The 22,500-nt window shown below is 43.6% G+C and overlaps 3 protein-coding genes across 6 annotated transcripts in view; 2 read left to right on the top strand and 1 right to left on the bottom strand.

The window, feature by feature from the left end:
- NUFIP1 (nuclear FMR1 interacting protein 1) overlaps positions 1–14,852 on the top strand; it is a 60,294-nt gene extending 45,442 nt beyond the window's left edge. For both annotated transcript variants that reach the window (XM_078783284.1, XM_078783283.1), the window contains 3 exons: positions 10,056–10,190; positions 10,362–10,618; positions 13,120–14,852. In XM_078783284.1, the coding sequence (XP_078639410.1) occupies positions 10,056–10,190; positions 10,362–10,618; positions 13,120–13,218 (491 nt within the window). In that variant the 3' untranslated portion in view covers positions 13,219–14,852. The remainder of the gene's footprint in view (positions 1–10,055; positions 10,191–10,361; positions 10,619–13,119) is intronic.
- Positions 1–20,482, bottom strand: part of LOC137432489 (THAP domain-containing protein 2) — a 35,612-nt gene extending 15,130 nt beyond the window's left edge. Inside the window, exons 1-2 of one of the 2 annotated variants that reach the window (XM_078783285.1) lie at positions 20,205–20,482; positions 20,008–20,106 (exon numbers count right to left, since the gene is read on the bottom strand). The gene's annotated coding sequence lies outside the window, so the exon portion shown is untranslated. The remainder of the gene's footprint in view (positions 1–20,007; positions 20,107–20,204) is intronic. The other variant, XM_078783286.1, reaches the window with a different exon arrangement.
- Positions 20,433–22,500, top strand: part of LOC137432483 (uncharacterized) — a 173,478-nt gene continuing 171,410 nt past the window's right edge. Inside the window, exon 1 of one of the 2 annotated variants that reach the window (XM_068124458.2) lies at positions 20,433–22,500. This exon is cut by the window's right edge and continues 1,823 nt beyond it. In XM_068124458.2, the coding sequence (XP_067980559.2) occupies positions 20,833–22,500 (1,668 nt within the window). In that variant the 5' untranslated portion in view covers positions 20,433–20,832. The other variant, XM_068124457.2, reaches the window with a different exon arrangement.

Genomic DNA, 22,500 nt, shown 5'->3' with positions numbered 1-22,500 from the left:
AAATAGTTGAAATGTCTCTGACAATGGAAACAACCTAATTTATAACTTGAGGCGTTCAAAAGGTCCCTTGATGACTCCCCTCAACACAAGAGATGACCTAAAAAGTATAACGAGGCATCTAATTATAATAGAGCAAATTTAAATTGCTAGTTATGTCGTTATGTATGTTTGTTTGTTTATATGCGACGAAAACGTCTTCTTCTTCAAATAAAATTAACACCCGCTTAATTACTTTTAAACTTGTTTGACCACTCAGACCTTTGATGACCCTTTAATTCCCCCAAGAACCTTAAGACCACCAAGACCCCTGAAGACCCAAAACACCCCGAAGACCCAAAACACCCCGAAGACCCAAAACACACCGAAGACCCAAAACACCCCAAAGACCCAAAATACCCTTGAAGGGTATATAACCCTTGTATATATAAATACAATATTCCTCTATATAGTAATATGCAAAGGGGAATTTTTATTTTGTTTTATTAGTTGACTAGCCGAATGCACCCAGCGTTACCCGGGTTCTTTTTGAATGAATTTACTACTATAATTCAGCTTTTACTCGCGGGCGTAGAAGATTGACTACAATAATTCAGCTCAGCTTTTAATTGCGAAATGGGCCCAGCCTGGCCGAGGCGGCCTCGACCGGCCTCGCCACCTGGCCTAAAACCTTCCCGGGGCCCGTCCCGACATTTTTTGTTTCAGAGGTTTCCTCCTATCTTTCACCGTTCAGGAGATTAGCGCGTGCAGACAAACAAACAACAAAAACTTTCTTTTTTACATATATAGATAGATTACAGTGATTTAGGACTCGAGTCTGGGGGACTCGGACTTGACTCGAGTTGAGCAAAATTTAGTGTGCAGTAAAACTTTTAGTAGAAACAAAAAAGTAAAAAGGTCGTTTGGACCATCGTTTCCATATCGTACTCTAATATTTTAACACAATACATCATACAAAATTAGCAAAAATTGACGTGAAAATATTTTCTAAATAACAAGGGATGCCATTTATAATATCAGGAAAAAAGGTCCAACGGATTTCGGGTCAAAGAGGTCATGCGATCATACACGGCAAGCGGAGAGTTGTTTTGCAAGCGGTTATATTGCGAACATGCAAACAGAGAGAAAAAAGTGACGTTTGTATTTGGCTGGACTATATTCTGGTGTTGGTGTTGGCTTAGTCCTGGTGTTGGCTTAGCGGCTAGGGTGCTGGCTTAGCGGCTAGGGTGCTGGCTTGGGATCCTAGGATCCTGGGTTCGAATCCCGGTCGATCGCTGAATTAACGCCAGGGGGGTTGACTCAGCCTGTCATCCTTCCGAGGTCGGCAAATTGAGTACCAGCCTGCTGGGATGAATGATCCCGGTGTGTACCCCAGTTAGAATAGGTACACTGTATCCCTGCGCATCGTAAGAGGCGACCAAGGGTTGGCGTCAGGAAGGGCATCCGGCCATAAAAACATTGCCTAAAACAGGGAACCTTGATTGTCATGGGGCCCGCAAGGCTAACCCCCGCTTTAGCGGGGAAAATGGCCTTAAAACGATCATTCATATTCATATATATATATTAGTTAATTTATAATTAATTTAGAATTATTTTAAATTGTATTAATTTAGATTTGGCTGGTTCGATTTCTAAATTTTGTATGTAATATTTTCTTTATTTCACATTAGATATAGGGTTGGTTTTGCAGGGCCAATATGTTAGGTTCGGGTTAGGTTTGGAAATTTGGAAATTCCAAAAAAAGTTTAGAAATTCAATGACATTGATGAAAACTTTTACTTTTGTTGGGGTTAGGGATATGTAATTCCACGTGCGATTTAAAAAATAAATCATATTGCAGTGTGAAGGGGATTCATATGAGTACAAGAAGTGGTCGGATGTTCCTGTACGAACAAAAAGGAAAATGAATTGGAGCATAAATAAGGGGCACAATTGAAGATCCACATTCACCCCAGATCCACTTTTTTGAAATTCCGACTTCTTTCCTGGAAGTCCTAGCAGTGTCCATGTGTTTTATACCTCTGGTTTAATGGTTTTATACCATAATTTTCAAACGATATGCAACAGTGCTGCTAGATGATATTTGTAAAATTTAGCATCGATAGGGTGAGCAGTTTCAGAGATATAATTATTTAATATTTTCCTTAAATCCAAAATGGCTGCCAAACCATGTGACCTATGATGTCATAAATTTAATATTTCAATACAAATGGGTCATAGATCATGTGCATGCAATTTCAGATTTTTAGGATAAGGAATTTGATTGAAACATTTTTGGCAGGTATTCCACTTCACCTATGATGTCATCATTATCATGCTTTTGTTCCCCATTGGGAGTACTTGACGATGTGCCAAGTTTCCAATTTTTCCATTCAGCGGTTTCCGAGAAGTAAATTTTTAATTATTTGCTTTTATTCCAATATGGCTGCCTTACCATGTGACCTATGACGCCACAATTATCATAAAAACATTCTATATGGGTGTCACTCCTACCCTGAAAGTTTTGTCTCAATCAGACATGGTTGCTGAGAAAATTAGGTTTAGCCTGGACGGACGGACGGGCAACCCAAAAACATAATGCCTTTGTCGGCGGAGGCATAAAAATATCATATTCGTGGGAGCAAGGGATCTATTTGTCGAATTCTAACGTCGTAGCGTTAGCACTTTTAATATGGCTGTGTTCCTGGATGTCTTTTTGTTGAATGTGTTTTAATGAATGTTTCCCCCTGTACTGTCTTTCCCTCGTGGTCCCCCTGTGCTGTGTTCCTGGATGTCTTTTTGTTGAATGTGTTTTAATGAATGTTTCCCCCTGTACTGTCTTTCCCTCGCGGTCCCCCTGTGCTGTGTTCCTGGATGTCTTTTTGTTGAATGTGTTTTAATGAATGTTTCCCCCTGTACTGTCTTTCCCTCGCGGTCCCCCTGTACTGTCTTTCCCTCGCGGTCCCCCTGTGCTGTGTTCCTGGATGTCTTTTTGTTGAATGTGTTTTAATGAATGTTTCCCCCTGTACTGTCTTTCCCTCGTGGTGCCCCTGTGCTGTGTTCCTGGATGTCTTTTTGTTGAATGTGTTTTAATGAATGTTTCCCCCTGTACTGTCTTTCCCTCGCGGTCCCCCTGTGCTGTGTTCCTGGATGTCTTTTTGTTGAATGTGTTTTAATGAATGTTTCCCCCTGTGCTGTGTTCCTGGATGTCTTTTTGTTGAATGTGTTTTAATGAATGTTTCCCCCTGTGCTGTCTTTCCCTCGTGGTCCCCCTGTACTGTGTTCCTCGATGTCTTTTTGTTGAATGTGTTTTAATGAATGTTTCCCCCTGTACTGTCTTTCCCTCGCGGTCCCCCTGTACTGTCTTTCCCTCGCGGTCCCCCTGTGCTGTGTTCCTGGATGTCTTTTTGTTGAATGTGTTTTAATGAATGTTTCCCCCTGTACTGTCTTTCCCTCGTGGTGCCCCTGTGCTGTGTTCCTGGATGTCTTTTTGTTGAATGTGTTTTAATGAATGTTTCCCCCTGTACTGTCTTTCCCTCGCGGTCCCCCTGTGCTGTGTTCCTGGATGTCTTTTTGTTGAATGTGTTTTAATGAATGTTTCCCCCTGTACTGTCTTTCCCTCGCGGTCCCCCTGTGCTGTGTTCCTGGATGTCTTTTTGTTGAATGTGTTTTAATGAATGTTTCCCCCTGTACTGTCTTTCCCTCGCGGTCCCCCTGTACTGTCTTTCCCTCGCGGTCCCCCTGTGCTGTGTTCCTGGATGTCTTTTTGTTGAATGTGTTTTAATGAATGTTTCCCCCTGTACTGTCTTTCCCTCGTGGTGCCCCTGTGCTGTGTTCCTGGATGTCTTTTTGTTGAATGTGTTTTAATGAATGTTTCCCCCTGTACTGTCTTTCCCTCGCGGTCCCCCTGTGCTGTGTTCCTGGATGTCTTTTTGTTGAATGTGTTTTAATGAATGTTTCCCCCTGTGCTGTCTTTCCCTCGTGGTCCCCCTGTACTGTGTTCCTCGATGTCTTTTTGTTGAATGTGTTTTAATGAATGTTTCCCCCTGTACTGTCTTTCCCTCGTGGTCCCCCTGTGCTGTCTTTCCCTCGTGGTTGTCAGCTCTTTCACGAGCCTCGATTCAGTATTTAAAAAATAAAAAAATAAAAAAAATAAACACATTTTTTGGTCCCATTGCAGAATTCTTTAGAATGAGCCATGACTAGCAGTAAAATTAGCAGTAAAAAAATTCCACATATCTAGCTGAACACTTGGTGAAACATTTGTGTCAATCGGACCAACGGTTGCTGAGAACATTGATTTTAAAGTTTTGAGAGGTGAAAAATAGGGTGGAAGAATAAGAACAAGAAAAACTCTAGGAAAAAGAATCAATATTCCTCTGCATTTCATGCAGAGCAAACCTGATAAAATGTTTTATAACCGGCCGGCACCTAGCTTTACCCTGAGATCGCCGAATGAAGTCGGCAGCACAAGGCGGCCCAAAGCCGCTCGCGCGGGAAACGTACAAGATGGGGCGCAGTTTCTCTCTGCGTCGCCACAAACGTGAGGGGGTTCATGCGGCCGGTCATCTTTCGCCCTCGTCTCCCTCCGAAACGTGACGCGGCACCAGCTCCCCCAAAAAACACCATCGTCAAAAACACCCCTGGCTCAAACGTTGCAAAGGTTCTCTGAGCTCCGAAATGTTCTCCACAGGCACATACGAGACAAAGCAACCGCCCGAGATGAAAGCCAGCCCGAGAGAGAGACTCGGTGATTCTTCCTCGAACTAGCTCTCGAACCTTCTCGCTCTGACGTCACGCCAACCAACGTCATGCCAATGACGAACTTTGGGGCATGGCGCGGGGTTTACTTGTCTATCGAGAACGTTCGGCTCTGTCCAGGAATGTTCGGCTCTCTGTCAGCCGTTATGTCGGTTGTTGTTGTTTGTTAAAGACATGGGTTTTTCGGGCCGGCTTGTTATAATTGGAAAAACACAAGGAAAAACCACAGGGAGCAATCACATCCCAGGGAAACTAATCTTAACCCTACCTAGTTAACACAAGCTCCACCCCCTGTGTGAAGACAGAAACAATCTTAAGCTCACAGTTTTCCCACTTAAATACATCGAGATTGCCTTCCTTACTCACACGTGGTCCATGCTACCTACACAGTTCTATCTCCACTATGGTATTCCATCACCTACCCCGACAAACGTAACAATATACAAGTCCCCCATTTCTCCTATTACCAAAAATTTAACGTTTGTTGACTTTAAAAAAAACAAACACCTGTAGAGGCCATTTTTCCCCGCAAAGCGGGGGTTGGCCTTTTTCGGGGACCGTGGTTGTTGTTGTTTTTTTGGGCCCCTTTTTGAAGCAATGTTTTACGGCCGGATGCCCTTCCTGCCGCCAACCCTTTTTGTCGCCTTTTTACGACAAACAGGGAATTACCAGTGAACTGGTACTCAATTAGCCGACCTCGGAAGGATGACAGGCTGAGTCAACCCCCTTGGCGTTAATTCAGCGATCGACCGGGATTCGAACCCAGGATCCTAGGATCCTAAGCTGGCACCCTAGCCGCTAGCCCAACAACAGGGACTTTTTTTTTTTGTTGGCTATAAAGCACTTAAAACGAATGACATCGTTTTTTTCCCTCCCAAGAAATGCAACATAATTTCTGTTTTATTCCTCATTAAACTTTCATTTTTTTTTTACAAGAGCTGCGCATTGTTGTTGTTGGGATTATTTTTAGAGGTCGATTTTTGAAATGTGCACCCATTGATTTGATTCGACAGCTGCGTACCACACGCACATCTTCGCTTGACTCCACCCAACATAATACCGAGACAAAATTATTTGGCCACCATCTTGTTTCCTGGTGGGCCTAACACATTAGGCTTGTAGGCCTCTACTGATTAAACACTGCCTAGCTTTGTTGTGTCAGATTTAAATTGGCTTTATTTGGGTAGAGCATTAGATTGTTAGTGAAGTTTAATCAAGCTCATACGTGCCTCCCTAAAAATATAAATGAAATTTATGGATTTAAAAGCGTTATGGAATTTTTGAATGGCCCCATGCACGTGTTAAATGCGTGTTTCCCAACCTCAAATGATCCGACCTCGAATGACTACGTTCAGGTTTTTATGAACAGAAGGTTTATTACCACAGAGAACGGGATGGTGGAAGATATATATGACAAAACTGAGGTAAGATATGACATAAATCCCCTGTTCAGAATCGCAATGAATCTTGTCTATCTAATTGTAATCATTCACGTTTAATTATTCACATGGGAACACGGGACAGACACTGCTCTATCTAATCTCATTCATTCACATGGGAATGCAGGACAGACATGAATGAATATGAATATGAATGAATGATCGTTTTAAGGCCATTTTCCCCGCTAGAGCGGGGGTTAGCCTTGCGGGCCCCATGACAATCATGGTTCCCTGTTTGAGGCAATGTTTTTATGGCCGGATGCCCTTCCTGACGCCAGACATGACACAATGTTAATGAGACAGATTAGAGAATGTAAGCTGAGCCATCTGGTAATGATTTTTTTTTCATTGCCTTTAATAACACTAATAACCTGAAAGGCAAGAAACCCTGGGTTTGTTCAGTTACCAAGCAGCTAGCTAGCAAGCATTTGCCAAGCCAGTCATTCCTTAACGGTTTCAAATGGAGTACTTGCTTGAATGCTTGAGTGACTTGGCGAGCACTCCACAATAAACTTGGCAACTGAACACACCTGACATTATTGAGGCCCGAGCCTAGATATACTGAAATATATATATATATATATATATATATAATATATATATATATATATATATATATATATATATATATATATATATATATATATATCCTCCAGAGTGGATAATATGACCCTTCCTGCCACTCCTGCATTGAGTGGGTGTACAAGTTGCCTGAAACCAGATCCAGCTGTCTGTCATACTCGTAACTGATATTGAACCAAACGCTCAGTTCAGAAGAAGACGCTCGGTGATGAATTGTATATTAATACCTTCAACAGCAAAGATGAGAGGATTGAGTGGACAGAGGAAGCGAAACATATATTTTGTGTTGCAGGTTGTGACCACAGTGTGATCATCTTTCTAAAATTCACCAAATGGCTGTCCGTCTGTCCGTTCGAAGGTACCGCAAAAATGGCTCAACCGATCGCAACGATATTTTGGGTGGGTAATCCTGGGATCCCCTGGAGTATAATAGGCAATATTGTTTTTCCAAGTTTTCCAATTTTCCCAAACACGATGGAATAATATTTACCGATATGAACAGTGATGTGGCTTTTATTGAAATTCTACAAATACTGTTTAGATTGTGATGAGAATTATGAACCTGCAGCAAATGTGGAAGTGGACAGATTACGGCAATGCGCGGGTTTGATAATATCCCAATACAACCGTCATTCAATCGTAATGTTAAATCGTTAAACGTTATTCGTGTTAATCGTTTTGTTAAAGTATCAATTTTATTGATGATTGGAATTGAGTGAATACAATTACGATTTTGAATTCGTAATTGTATTCACCCAACCGTACGGAACTTCACATCAGGATTTAAATATTTGTTGATGTCACGAATGTTGTTAAAAGTTTATTATATTAATGTATATTTGTCATTGGAGTTATGCTGTTTGGAATGAAAAAAGAGATATCGAGTTCAAGTGAATGATGAAATGCAGTGACGGTTTCTACTTTCTAAACGTGAAATTTGCGGATCGCCATATGCAGATTCGCCATTGAATGTGAATGGAACACACGACCCTGTTTGTTTGCGAACGGGTATGTTTTTCATGGAAGTCCTTCACGAACTTGCTGTCCATGTCTGACGTGCGACTGAAGGTGCTACAGGAATGTGGAATTTATTGGTTTCATGCTTTAGCATTTGCCGTTTCTGCATTGTCTGTTTGCTTCTGGCCTCCCACCCATGCAAAGCACGGGTACCTCACTAGTTCTTGTTAATTCAACATTTAACCGCCAGACATGAAGTTCACATGTGCGTTTAAATTCTATGTGAAAATTGTCCGTAGCTGAACGTTTATACGTTTAATGAAATCGATTAATTGATAAGAGGCCAAACAAGGACTTGTACTATATAAAGGCTTTGGGAATTATACACTTCCCATTTAAAATTACCGTTATTTATTATTATGTAGGTTTTTTTCCAACATGGATTTCTAATTTTAATGACACCATGGAGTTCAGGGGGCGTTGCCGAGAAGGAGTGGTCGCATGAACTTGTATGGCGTAGGATAAATGAAATACAGTCACTGGGACATGTGTACCAAAAAGTGCAGAGTACAATTAATTTGCCTGCATGAGTGTGCAATGTGCATGTTAGGATTCGGAGGTTGGAAATTTGTAAGAAATTAACGGATAGCTCCATGTCTACCAAATTTGGCATACGAGGTGTTTGTAACCAGAGGCAGGTCTTAGGCACAAGAAAAATCATCCTACTCTCTCACCCCACGTGCTTTTTCTTGTACACATCTTGAAGAGGACATGCAAGTCAGTTCGTATGTTGAGCTTCACATTGATAAACCCTTCAGAGTCGATGAAACAACTTCCTGAAAATTAAAAAAAGATTGTACAACGATGACCAAAATTATGCTTTATATTATTTAAATGGCAGCTTTATGCAATTTCATCACAATTAAGAGGCCATCTTTGTGATCGTATTAAAGTAATCACAAGCTTAATTAAACACCATAATAAAGCATCTGAATACCTGTATCTGACTGTTGCCCTAGCATCACAGCTCAGAGATTGTGAATTAATATATTTTGCATACATGTGTCAAGGTAAGATTTAAAGTAATGTCGATAATTTTGGTGAGTAAATTGTAAAAAAAATTGGTTTTCTATTTCCAACATTCTGGCTCAAGTCCTGTTCCACTATTATTACTAGGAAATACAAGGAACTTCAACGTGGGAGGATGCCACTAGGCCCATCAAGCCTACGTAATCATGCCAAAATCTTATTAGATGCATTCCCATCCCCATTACTTCCAGATACGTATCCAACTTGATTTTAAAACTGTCCACTGACTTACTACCACTATCCTTAGACCATTCCATGAATTCACCACTCTGAGTTAAAGACCCATGCCTTACTACGATCGGAATTCTCCTCTTTACTCTTAAACTGTGTCCCCTTATCTTCTTCTGCACTTATTTGTTTGTACTCTAACTTAAACAATATCTATCAGATCCCCGTGCCATCATCTCGTTTCTAATGGAAAAAAAAATGCCGTCTTTCAGCCGTTCCTCGTAGCTTAGTCTAGCTCAGCCCGGGATCAATCTTTTTTTCTCTATGCTGTATTCTCTCCATGGCAGCTATGTCCTTCCTCAGACGTGGAAACCAAAAATGTACACTATATTCCAGATGAGGTCTTACTAAATTACTATACAGTGTTAACATTACCTCTTTTGATTTATAATTCATTACCCTACAAATACAGGCTAATCCCCACTCTAGCAGGGAAAATGGCCTTAAAATGCCTGTTGTTGTGTTGTTCCCTACAAATACACCCTTAGCTTTACCTATGCCTGCCTGGCACTGTATTGTCTGCTTGGCCTGCCCCTCACATGTGTTACCCCAGATTACCACACCCTCCAAGACTGCCCCTTACATTATGTATCCTTATTTTCATTATTCTTACCCATCCCCAGCACCTCACATTTCTTTGTGTTGAACTGCATCTGCTAATCTTTTGCCCAATGTATTATAGTATCCAGACAATACAAGCTTGGTGTCATCTGCAAATTTGGAAAGCTTGATCCTAACTCCACTGTCCTAATTTTTGTAAATTATGAATAACTAGAAACACCATACAGGAGTGTAATACCCCCTCCTTATGGCAGGGGGTAGTAAACACTCACAATGTGTGGTGCAAAATTGCAAATAGTCTCCACAGCCGACTCGTGATGCTCTCTCTGACCACCACCACTGGGTGGTGCTGTCTGTCTCATTTGTATAACTTTTTGAACCTCCTCGTATAAAGTGGACTAATTTCCCAAATTGTTTTGGCTGAATCACTGCCAATAAACCCACTCTTCCTTGGCACTACAGACTCTGATGCAGAGAGTTCCAGTTGTGTGGAGAGTCCCAAGGCAATCGTTCCTCGCTTTGTCACTACCAGCCTGGGGAGCTTGATGACAAATTACGGGAGTAGTTCTGATAGTGATGATGATTCACCACCTACAGGTGAGTTTTGCAATTTATTTCTTTATAATATGAAGGTGCACTTCGCAACTGTGCCAATCGACGCATTACTTAAAAGTGTTTCCTTCAAAGATAAATTGAAATAAGATATCAAGCCAGCACTCAGCCTTGTGGGTGCTTATCCTTTGACTTTGTTCTTTGACATTCTTGCAGAACTCTTATCAAAAATACCTTCATCTGCAGTATTGAAACAAAACAGCAATGAGATCCCGAGCAGCTCTGTCAAAAACAACAGTTTAGCAAGAAATGACAAAAACGATGGTCTGGCAATAAAAGATCAAGATTGTGGATGGAACTGGGGACAAAGTCGAGAAAGGACGTGCCGCAATCAATCTAAAGCCTTGTGCAAGCGAAGTGCACAAAGTGATGCAAGATTTGGACCAAAACAACGCCCCACTCTGCTGGAAATGGTTTGCTTACTTTCTTTGATTGATTTGCTTTTCTGCACTGTAATAGCCTATCAGATGAACGTCAAAAAAGAGAGTTTTGACACAAGAATATAATAATTTAAAAATGCATATTGAATTGGGAAATACTGTATTGCTGAAATTTATATTTTGATACATATTTTTGATAGTTTTTACTCTGCCACCGAAGTTGGATGGAGGTTGTTTTCACCCCTGTCTGTCTGTCCAGTCTGTCTGTTTGTTTATTTGTCTTTCTGTCTGTCTCTGAACAAGATATCTCAAAGAGTTGTGGATTGATTCCGACGAAATTTGAAGGAGAGGTTGGGTATGTGACCAGGACGAATTGATTAGATTTTGGTGAAGATCCTGATCCGGATCCAGTTCGTAGAATTTTTTAAGTGATTCTTCCCCATTGAGTGATATGGCTAAAACAGATACATAGGATATCTCAAAAAGTTATGGACTGATTTGGACGAAACTTGGTGGACTGGTTGGGTGTGTGACAAGACCGAATCGATTCGATTTTGGTGAAGATCTGAATATGGATTCGATTACAAGAAAATTTTTTTCACGTGATTCTTCACCATTGAGATATATAACATGATATTTAAAAAGTTGTGGACAAGTTATGACTAAACTAGGTGGACAAGTTGATTAAGTGACAAGAAAAAGCCGATTCGATTTTGGTTCAGGTCCAGATCCAGATCCGGCCTATCGATGGGATACAAAACATAGACTGTTCAGCCTGGTGGAGGTATGTGCCTACCGAGTGCAGTTCTAGTTACTAAATGTACCCACGTGTAGGTATAGGTACATTCGGAAACATTAGTGTAATTTTGTCAATTCCAAGGACATTAGTAGACAATGAACATTTCAATATTACTAGTGCGTGCCCGTACGTGCGGGGAGGTAAGTACGTGGACATACGTACATTGATGTACGTACCAAAAATAAGGCCTCACTGTCCGGAAGTTCACATATCGCAGTTACGATTAATCGCAAATTAGTTTTAATGGCCAATTCTTCAATTAGCGCCAACATATTTTGCCATTTTGCAATTTCATCGCAAGGAAAAGCACAAAGAAGAGAACAACAAACACACACGCGGTTCCTTCGCTGTAGCTTGACCGTACGTGCAAAAAAAAAATTACAACTTTCATCGTTCCTTCGGTCTTCGCTCTCATCCTTCGCCGTTCCTTCGCTCTCGTCCTTCGCTGTTCCTTCGCTGTAGCTTGACCATATGTGCAAAGAAAAATTAAAACTTTCATCGTTCCTTCGGTCTTCGCTCTCGTCCTTCGCTGTTCCTTCGTTCACGTACAAAACGTATGTGTTTGCTACATAAATGGCCATAACTTGGTAACCACTTGTCCGATTAATAGCGAACCTTGAAAAGGCACATCCTCAGGTCCCCAGCAATATACCTGGCAAGTTTCACTTAGATCGGACCAGTGGTTGTCGAGAAACAGCGGTCACAGACATACACACAGACACACACAGACACACAGAGATTGCTTGCATTATAGAGAGACTAGGGCGTGCCCGTACGTGGGTGCAAAAAAACATGCGTGCAAACAACAACAACAAAAAAAAACTTTGAAACCACGTGGCAGTAACGACCACAGAACCCCCCCCCCCCTCTATTTACATGAAATGGTTTGGTCCATTCGCAAAGCCAAAGCGAACGGCTTGCGAGTACGGTAGAACCCCCCCCCCTCTATTTACATGAAATGGTTTGGTCCATTCGCAAAGCCAAAGCGAACGGCTTGCGAGTACGGTGACCATACCTTGGGAAGCACTTGTCCGATTAATTTCAAACCTTGAAAAGGCACATCCTCGGGTCCCCAGCAATATACCTGGCAAGTTTCAAGTATATCGGACCCGTGGTTGTCGAGAAACAGCGGTCACAGACAAACACACACACACACAGACACACAGAGATTACTGGAATTATAGATAGATGTCTCAGGCTTGTGCTTTGGGTCTCGGCATCATACGCTGAGGCATTGGATGGGATTGCCCAGCCAACTCAAATATGGCACATCTTGCTCGTTTCTTCCAGTTGTGGCACATCTTGCTCGTTTCTTCCAGTTATGGCACATCTTGCTCGTTTCTGAATTTAGCCATTTGAAAGTGAAAAGGGTGCTGCTCTCTCTGTCCCCTTTGTTTTTATGTGACCATGTCATGTTCGTTGACATGGTCACATAAATCCAATCAATCTACAACGTCAATCTACAACGTTAAATCCAATCAATCTACAACGTCTCGCCTCAACAAACAATACACTAATACAGAGTCGCACATATATATGTAATGATTTGTTTGATCATGAATCGTACATGTACACGTGTTAACATCGCTTTAAACCAATATACCACCTAACAGTCGCTCATAAAAAAATTATCATGATACCAATTCTTGCAAGTTTGGATTAATTTTATTGTGCAGTTTTGATAACTTGTGCATCCTTGTGAGAAATGTCTTGCCTTCCCTGCCTCTTTCTACAGTTATTGGCCCAGGATATTCGGCGTGAGCGGAACATCCTGTTGCAATGCATCCGGTACATTATTCGGAATGACTTCTTTGGGATTAGTTCTTCTGAATAGCCTCCCATTGACTGCATCACAAAGCACCAGTAAAGCAGCCAATCAATGCAGGAAAGGCCAGGAACAGATGTATTCACTTGAGAACATACTCGGCATACGCTTGTTCCTGCAACATGTGTTCACCACTTGCATATTGGTACGATTATGCTGCTGATGATGGTTGGAGAATGGGAAGGAATGACAGTACAGCTTTAAGTAATGGGGCATTATTGGCAATCTCCTTTTTTCATATGCAGTGCATGGCTGCGAGTAGTATCATTTGAAGGAAGGAGCGAGGGGAGAAGTTGTGGATGTGCTGCTGATGCAGTGCCCCTTGTAGGTCAGTGCGGGAATTTGTAATTTGTTCAGGGCATCAGCGATAGCTCGCCTATGCTTCCCAAAGGACACCATGAAATGTTTTACTTCCACCAACGAATTGCAGCAGAAGAAACATCCAGTTTAACATCCATCCGAGGGAATGTGCACACCTTGATGCCTTGTCTGGCATACAAAACACCAACGTGAGCAATTGTAGCTGGACTGAGATTCAAACTCAGGCCATACAGCTCAAAAGTGAGAGTGCATATCTATTAGCTATCCTGCCAGCCTCATTAATAGCAAAGATGGAAGCTGATGAGGCCCATCTTCGCTGCTGTCTTGGGGCTTGGCTCTGCTGTGGCTCTGCTGTGGCTGACGCTGTCTATTGAATGTGTTAGACTTCAGTCGTAGAAGAAGAGGAAAAGAGAAGAAAATGAGACTCCATTTGGTTCTGATTTTGTTCATCACAAGTGTAATTTAAGGGCCATCTATTATGTATGCACAAATAATCATGGCTAAATTGAGAACCAGAAGATCAGAAAAAGATGGGAAATAAGGTTTGGGGAAGAAAGGGGGTGGGAGGAAGTGGGAAAGTTCAATTTTAATTCAAACGTAATAGTTGTATGGTTCTTAAATACCAACTAAATTTTCCTTAAAAAAAATTTAAAAAAATAAAAAGTCGATGCTCGTGGAAGAGAGCCAGAACACAGGACAGATGAGGATGAAACAGAATGAAAGGAACAGCAGGAAGAGGGGGGAATGCCAACAGCAGGGCTGACTGAGAAGATAGACGGCGATGGACAAACCAGGGATGCGGGTAACGATGAGGGGCAGGGGAGCACTCAAGGGGTGGAAAAGATAACTACAGAAGAAAAATTTGGTGGTCGGGTGGAGGTGGTTCAACGGTTGTAGAAAATATCATGGGTTTTGGATTGGGGACAATATGAGATGGTGGTGAATCGCTATCTTGAAGACCTGGAGGGAAGAATGAGATTGACGAGAATGTGGAAGTTGGTTCCACAGTTTGGGAATAAAAGGAACGAATGAGTGGAGGTGAGCAGTGATTCAGGATTTTGGTAGTTTCATGAGAAGGGGATTGCGGACTTACCACGTGGACCCTTGAAGTTTCTCTCAACCTTTTCTCGATCTCTTAATTTCTGTTGACATGGAATTGTATGATGAAATGAACTCCAGGCTTTTTCCACATATGTAAAGAACATGCAGCCTCACTCCATGAGCATTGTGTTCTTCAAAATTTATTTAGAGTTGAATGTTGTTGTGTTGCACGTAAGTAATAATGTTAATAAAGCATTTTGCTGTTTTTTTAACATATCCTATTGGATTGTATGGAAGTGCTTTTTTAAAATCTCTCCACAGTCTGTGCATGCATGTGTAGCAGATTTTTGCTTCCACGATAACTTGTGAACCACCGAAGGGATTTTCACCAAATTTGGTACAAGTATGTAATATGATGCAAAGATGACCCAATTCGATTTTTGGTCTAAAAAGGTCTATGGTTACGTTACCTTTAATTGAAAAACTTTGTCACAATAACCTTTTGTGAACCACAGAAGGAATTTCAACTAAACTTTGCACAAGAATGGACTCCGTTACAACAACGAACTGATTCAATTTTGGGTTCAACAGGTCAAAGGTCATATGTGCCCGTTAATCATTTTATAGATCATAACTCAAGTTAGAAGCAACGGATGATCTCTGCTACTTATCTCTCTCCCATGTGACCTTTAGTTTCTCAGGTGACCTTTAATTGAGATCAAACGTATGTGGGTTGACATCTAATGCGAGGGAAGCATATCCATTAACGCACTCATGGCAAATTATATTTTCTAGTTTTTCCTTTGGATAACATAGTGGAAACTGAAGGAGATAAGTAAATTTGCAGAGAAATGTAAAAAGGTTATTAGTTATCCCATCAAATGTCCATGCACATGATCGTACGATAATTTGAGAAGTGTCTATATGTGTTTTTTTAACTTGTATACACTCCTGAACATCTGGATGGAATGAGTTAAAAACTGGTGGTTGTACTCTGGGTCTGCCAGGGATGGGTTGTTAGCAAAACAACAACAACAGGTATTTTAAGGCCATTTTCCCTGCGAGAGTGTGGGTTAGCCTTGCGGTCCCCATGACAATCTTGTTGTTAGCAAAAAAACAACAAAAAAAACTCATAATGACGGGGGTTTATTGTGGGGGAAGGATGTCGATTCTCTTTCAGAAATATGTTTGGCATAGCGCCGCTCCTGGTGGGAGTGGGTATTACAAGTCATTAAAATGCTCCTGAAAAATTATGCAATGACCTGATCTTTTAAAATGTACAGTATTATGTAGCACAATATTTTCTTTTTTTGTATACAGTCAAGGGTTGTGGAAGAGTTAGGACACAACAGAACAAAAGGAACAGCAGTGAGAGGGTGTAGGGAGAATTGAGGGGTAGGAGAGGATGCATGAGGTGGACAAGATACAGAAACAAACTCTCAGGTAGAAATAGCTAGAAATTTGGAAGGAAGTGGGCTTTGGGTGGGGTGCGGTTAGGGAAGGGTTAATGGTGGTAGAAAAGATCATGGTTTTGGACGGTATAATCCGAGGTGGTGGTGAAGAGCTGTCTTTAGTACTTGGAGGGAAGAATGAGATTGAAGGGAATGTGGAAGTTGGTTCCACAGGTGGGGGAATGGGGGATGGGGGGGGGGGCAGAAGAGGAACAAATGAAGAGGTGAGCAGTGATTCTGGATTTTGGGAGTTTCTTTAGAAGGGGGTTGAGGGTGGAACGTGTGCGCCTTGCAGAAACCTGGAGAGGGGTGGGGGGTGCAAAGCACGGAAAGAGCAGAGGGTGCAAGACCAGAAAGGAGGTGGTAGAAGACAGAGAGACCACTAATCTTTCTGAGATGGGAAAGTGATATGCCCATAAACTCGGCTTCATCGCGGAAGATGTCAATAATCTTAAATGCCTTGGTTTCCATGCGTCGAGCTGAGCAAGGTGTGAGGCAGGGGGGCCAACCCAGAGGGGAGAGCAGTACTCACTCTATCAAGCTGCGGATGAAGGCAAGTTGCTACACGACAAAGGGTCATTACTTTTACTCCCTTCTGTGTCTTTTGCCCTTGCACATATAGGAATTGCTTTCAAATGGCTTGTACTGGAGACTGCCACGTTATTGTTTTGTCTCTGATGCAATGCCCTTCTGTCGATCTCAGGTGTCACAACCTGGAGTTTGAATGCTATTGCCACCAGGGAGTGAATTAGGACGAGACAGATTGAAGGCAAGTAGTGGTTACCCAATCAACTAACTAATTATCCTTGCCCATGGAGTGCGACTTCAAGCTTTAATTGTTCTTGTATTATTTTACGTAATTAACTTTGTCCTTACTGTAGAATGTAAAGAAAATCCTGTCCAGCTTCGGTATTGCTTTGGCAATGGGCCCAGATGGCATCAGTGCCCATGTTATCAAACCCTACTCTGCTGCTCTTGCTTTGTCTGTGCTTTTTAGCCTATCCTTGTCATTTGGCTGCCTTCCATCTGGCAGTAAGTCAGTAAACATCACTCCCATTCAAAAGAAAAAAAAAATTTTTTGGCACCCATCAATGGCAGGCCAGATGTCACTTGTCTCACTTTGTCATGCGGGCAGGATCACCCAACGAACATCACAATTATTTCCATGGTCAGTCACTGGAAGAGGTTCAGTCTAGAACTTATTGGGTGTAACATCAGACATTACCTCTTCTTTGCTGACCATATGCAAAGATGGACTCGCAAGCCAGCCGCACACTGGGTATCTGACGTCGTTTCAAGTCAGTCCTTGAAAAATCAGAAATGCTCACAGACTACAAGGCCTTTGTCCATAGCTCAACGGCTTATTGTTCTCCCCTATGAGCTGGTGGCCCAACATCGCATCTGCTTCTCCAGGATTATGTGGAATCTAAAGCTCAACATTATTGGTGGCTTTCATGATGAGGCCAAAGGAAAGGGCCTTGTGCATGTTCAGTCTGTAAACTCCTTGTTAAGCTCCTTAAATCCTGATTTTTTTTTTGTTCCTCTCCCGTTTGTAGATTGTTCACTTTTTCTTTGTAGATTGATGGATTTTTCATTATGGTGAGAATACACTGAATATGGTAGATGAGGAAAATCAAAACATTCCGAGGTCTGCAACATCCTATGTTTGCATGAGGTCGAATTTGCCTCCAATCTCTGCTATCTAATGCGCAGTAAATTTTACACGATCGTAAAAGGAAAATAGGGGCAATGCCCCTGAGCACTCACCTGGTACAATCAGGGATCCGCTGGTAGGCGTGAATGACCCATGGAATATGTACATTAGTCGATGGTTTGAACAAACTTGTGAAAGCACCAGGCAGAGATGATTCCTACCCAATTACATCTAAATCGGGTGAATACTTTGAGAAGTCTAAAGCAGCAATCCTGGAATGGTACTGACCTTTGACATTTAAATTGACCTACTAATATGTAATTTTTGATGGGATTTGCAAGGCATCAGGAGGCCTTTTGGTCCTCAAAAGTTTTACAACGTTTGGTGAAAATAGGAGTCTTACCTTCCCCACTGAAGGTGGATGGAGGTTGTTTTCACCTCTTTTTGTTTGCCTGTTTGTGAACAGGATATCTGAAAGTTGTGGACAGATTCGGACGAAACGTGGTGGACAGGTTGTGTGTGACGAGGAAAAACTGATAAAATTTTGGTGAAGATTCGTATATGGTTCTGGACACAATAAATTTTTTAAAGTGATTCTTCACTATTGAGAGATGGGGCCAAAAACGATATATCGCAAGATGTCTCAAAAAGTTGAGGACGACTTATGACAAAACTTTGTGGATTAGTTGGTTAGGTGACAAGAACAAGCCGATTAGATTTTGGTTCAGGTCTGGATCCAGATCTGGCCTATTAGTGGGATAGAAAACATAAACGGAGCAGGGTGGAGGTATCCACTGAGTGCCATTCTTGTTGGTTTTAGCATCATGGATGACGAAGGTTGTGGTCAGGTTTCATCTAAATCATGTTTGTAGTTTTGGAGAAGATCTGAGTGTTTACATATACCCTGACTGATTCACCGACGGACACCGCACCATGCCAATACTGTACCTCACCTGAACTATGTTCCAGGTGAGCTAAAAATGTGCACCTTTTCGACGAAGTGGCTGAATAAATAAAGTTTAAAATGTCTTGGCATCTGGTTTAGGGTAACACCACCATGACATGAGCAAGCTGATCGATCACTCTTGTGTGCCTACACCTGGGTGGTCACTGCACTGCTGTCCTCTTGTCATGCTTGATCCTGATTCTCCGGTACCTTCTTCATTCATGTACGTTACCAATTCAAAGGTTGTACATTTTGTCCGCACCTACCCTGAGCTTCAACTACACCCATCAAATAAGATGCGTCAATCACAATTCAGACTACGGTGGCATCGGTACCGTATTGTAAATCAACGGCATACAGTGGAACCTTGGGGTAGGTTGTGTACTGGTGTCCTTTGACATGGATGACTCCCCTGCAACCTTCTGTCCCTAATACGTGCACTGAAAAGCTGCTGACCTTCCCTTTCACCACTAAAATCTGCCCTCCAGCAACAGCATAAGATACCATGCAAGTTTCTTGTAGATCACTCGCGAAGTGGCTTAAGCACCCCATTCAAAATGGATGCTAAGGAACGGCTGGCTTGGTAAGCGCTAGCGAGCTGCTTGGTAACCGAACACAACCCTGCTTACTAGCGGAAGGTTGCAGTATGCAAGCAACAACCACTCACGATTCTAGTCTACTCGCTTAATGGTTACGAGGGTCTCCAGGACCCCTCATGCACCACTCCAACAGGGGTGGGATCGTGGAAGGCAATGTGGGGTGCGTTCACTTATCTAAATATAACTGCCAGCACCACAACACAACATTGTTACTCATCACAACACGGAAAGCCACATTAAAAAAAAAACTCAGTTTATTTTCAAATGCGCTAATCTGATGGTTTGTTTACGATGCAATTTTCGGTCAGCAGGGAGTCCCAATATGGCGGCCGCGTGGCTTCATCAGCAAACGCACTCATCGACCGGAAGTTGTCAATATTATAGAGCTCAATATTATACGACGACGTTTCAGAAGAGAAGAATACAAAGAGCCGGAATGCCTGATAACATACAAGTAAACTTTCTCGTAAAAAATGGAAAACACCAGAAAACGTTTGTATAATAAATTTAAACAGGATGTAAAGACTAATCACAATAACAAATTAAAATCCGAACATTATTCGCTCCGACAAATATACATAAAATTTGTTGTGTGTTGTCAAGGAGTAAGGTGGTGGTGGTTTCAGAGCTATCCCATAATGCCGTGCGCGCCGCCATATTGGTTGATCGCTTCCCTGGCAACGACAGCATCAGCTGCTCTACAATCTAGCACGTTTATCTCGTTATTCTGACCTGCTGTAATGCAAGGTTTATGCTAATTATTTGGCCTTGTTAGATCTTGTTTACCTTTTCTCGCTTGTTTAGCTTGCCAGCCAATATGGCGCCCGCGCTGCCGCGCACTGCATCATGGGTACTGAAACTCCTCTAAAGATTGTACAATATATTCTGAAGAAAGGAACGATAACAAAAATCACAAAGAAAAACTGAATATATTTATTAGAACAAATTCGCTTCACGCAAGATCATCTTTCATCGCCACTTACCGAAGAGGCCAAAATTATGCAAATTCAAAGAGGCGTTTCCTGGCAGCAGATTTTCTTTCAACAAGATCGGACAATATGAGGAGTTTCTCCTGCTTTTTGCACGAAATCCCGATTTCACATTTCCCACGTCACGACCGATCAGGCATGTCTGGAGACACCTCACAACACGGTCATATCGCGAGGTCCTCAACACTTACAGATCAGGCATGTCTGGAGACACCTCACAACACGGACACACCGTGAGGTCCTCAGCACTTTCCTCTCAACGTGCCTCGCGTGATGACGTAGCGTCAGTGCTCCGATTGAGTGAAAGGCAGGAAGAGAGGCTGTGAAATGCTGTGAGGACGGCCAAGAGGTCGGCTTTCGGCCCTACATGATGTTTCTACACCGCAATAAAGGATATCTTCGCTCGATGTGTGGTAAATCGTGGCTCCGCCTCGTCGCTTCGCTTGCTTCGGCCTAGCCTCGCTTTACAAGGCGCCTGAATCCGACGGTGTTGGACTTGGTGCTGCCGGCTGGGACACCGATCGTGTCGTGCGGCGTGTTCCGCTGTTTTGAGACTCCCCATTGGCCCGGGGATCTTCTCACCCTCTCCCCGTTGGCCCTGGGAAACGATTTTTCCCAGACGATGGCACGCCGAGGCAGCCAGGCAGACGAGAGTGCCCCGCAAGCAGCGGGAGTGCTTTACGTTCCTGGCGTTGGGGGAAAGAAGAAGAGTGGTTTTCAAATAACGAGTGTTACTGCGGCACAACCGAGTAGTTTGGCGGAGGACACCGAAAGCTTCGATGATCTTGACGAGTCCCGTACTGAGGATATATCTTCCGAGATCTTGGACACTTCTCGGACCACGGACTGCGAGCCGGGCCCTTACGAACGAAGTTCCTCGGAGGAGACGCTGAACAACGTCGAAACTCCAGCGCTGACCCCTGTGCATCCAGTGCACCCCCTGGGACATCATCCCAGCTTTCTGATGAACGGTGCACCCACACCGACCACTTCTGCACCTCATGTTCCTTTGCTTGCTGGGGCTGGGAATGTAACGACTGGTAATATGTTTCCTGCTATGGCTCCTCAACCGGTGGTTACAATACCACCGTGCCAACCACATTCCCAGACGCAGGCGCAAGTTCAAACGCAAAACGTAAATTCTCATTCCCGCTTGAAAGAGCGACCGAGCGTGCTCTCGCAATCACATGACCAAACCATTTTGCTGACAAAGCTGGAAGACCATGCACATTTACAGCAACAAAAACAGTTACATCTGCAAATGCAACACCAGCCAAACTTGTTTTCACAGCGTCGTTTGCAGCTCCCAACAGTCCTGCAACCCCAGTCTGCGTCGCAACCACAGCCGAAGTCCGTGCCGCAACTGCAGCCCCAGTCTGTGCCGCAAATGCAGCCCCAGTCTGTGCCGCAAATGCAGCCCCAGTCTGTGCCGCAAATGCAGCCCCAGTCTGTGCCGCAAATGCAGCCCCAGTCTGTGCCGCAAATGCAGCCCCAGTCTGTGCCGCAAATGCAGCCCCAGTATGTTTCGCAACTGCAGCCCCAGTCCGTGCCGCAACTGCAGCCACAGTCCGTGCCGCCACTGCAGCCCCAGTCCGTGCCGCCACTGCAGCCCCAGTCCGTGCCGCCACTGCAGCCCCAGTCCGTGCCGCAACTGCAGCCCCAGTCCGTGCCGCAACTGCAGCCCCAGTCCGTGCCGCAACTGCAGCCCCAGTCCGTGCCGCAACTGCAGACCCAGTCCGTGCCGCAACTGCAGCCCCAGTCCGTGCCGCATCTGCAGCCCCAGTCCGTGCCGCAAGTGCAGCCCCAGTTCGTGCCACAAATGCAGCCCCAATCTGTGCCGCAACTGCAGCCCCAGTCCGTGCCGCAACTGCAGCCCCAGTCCATGCTGCACCTGCAGCCCCAGTCTATTCCGCAACTGCAGCCCCAGTCCGTCCCACAACTGCAGCCCCAGTCCGTCCCACAACTGCAGCCCCAGTCCGTCCCACAACTGCAGCCCCAGTCCGTCCCACAACTGCAGCCCCAGTCCGTCCCACAACTGCAGCCCCAGTCCGTCCCACAACTGCAGCCCCAGTCCGTCCCACAACTGCAGCCTCAGTCCATCCAGCAACTACAGCCCCAGTTCGTACCGGAAATGCAGCCCCAGTCCGTCCCACAACTGCAGCCCCAGTTCGTACTGGAAATGCAGCCCCAATACGTGCCTACACTGCAGCCCCAGTCCATGCCGCAGTCGCATCTCCAGTCCATGCCGCAGTCCCATCTCCAGTCCGTGCCGCAGTCGCATCTCCAGTCC

The sequence above is a fragment of the Myxine glutinosa genome, chromosome 8 (assembly GCF_964187855.1).
Source record: "Myxine glutinosa chromosome 8, kmMyxGlut1.1, whole genome shotgun sequence".
NCBI classification, from domain to species: Eukaryota; Metazoa; Chordata; class Myxini; order Myxiniformes; family Myxinidae; genus Myxine; species Myxine glutinosa.
This window is presented reverse-complemented; position numbering and strand designations above follow the sequence as displayed.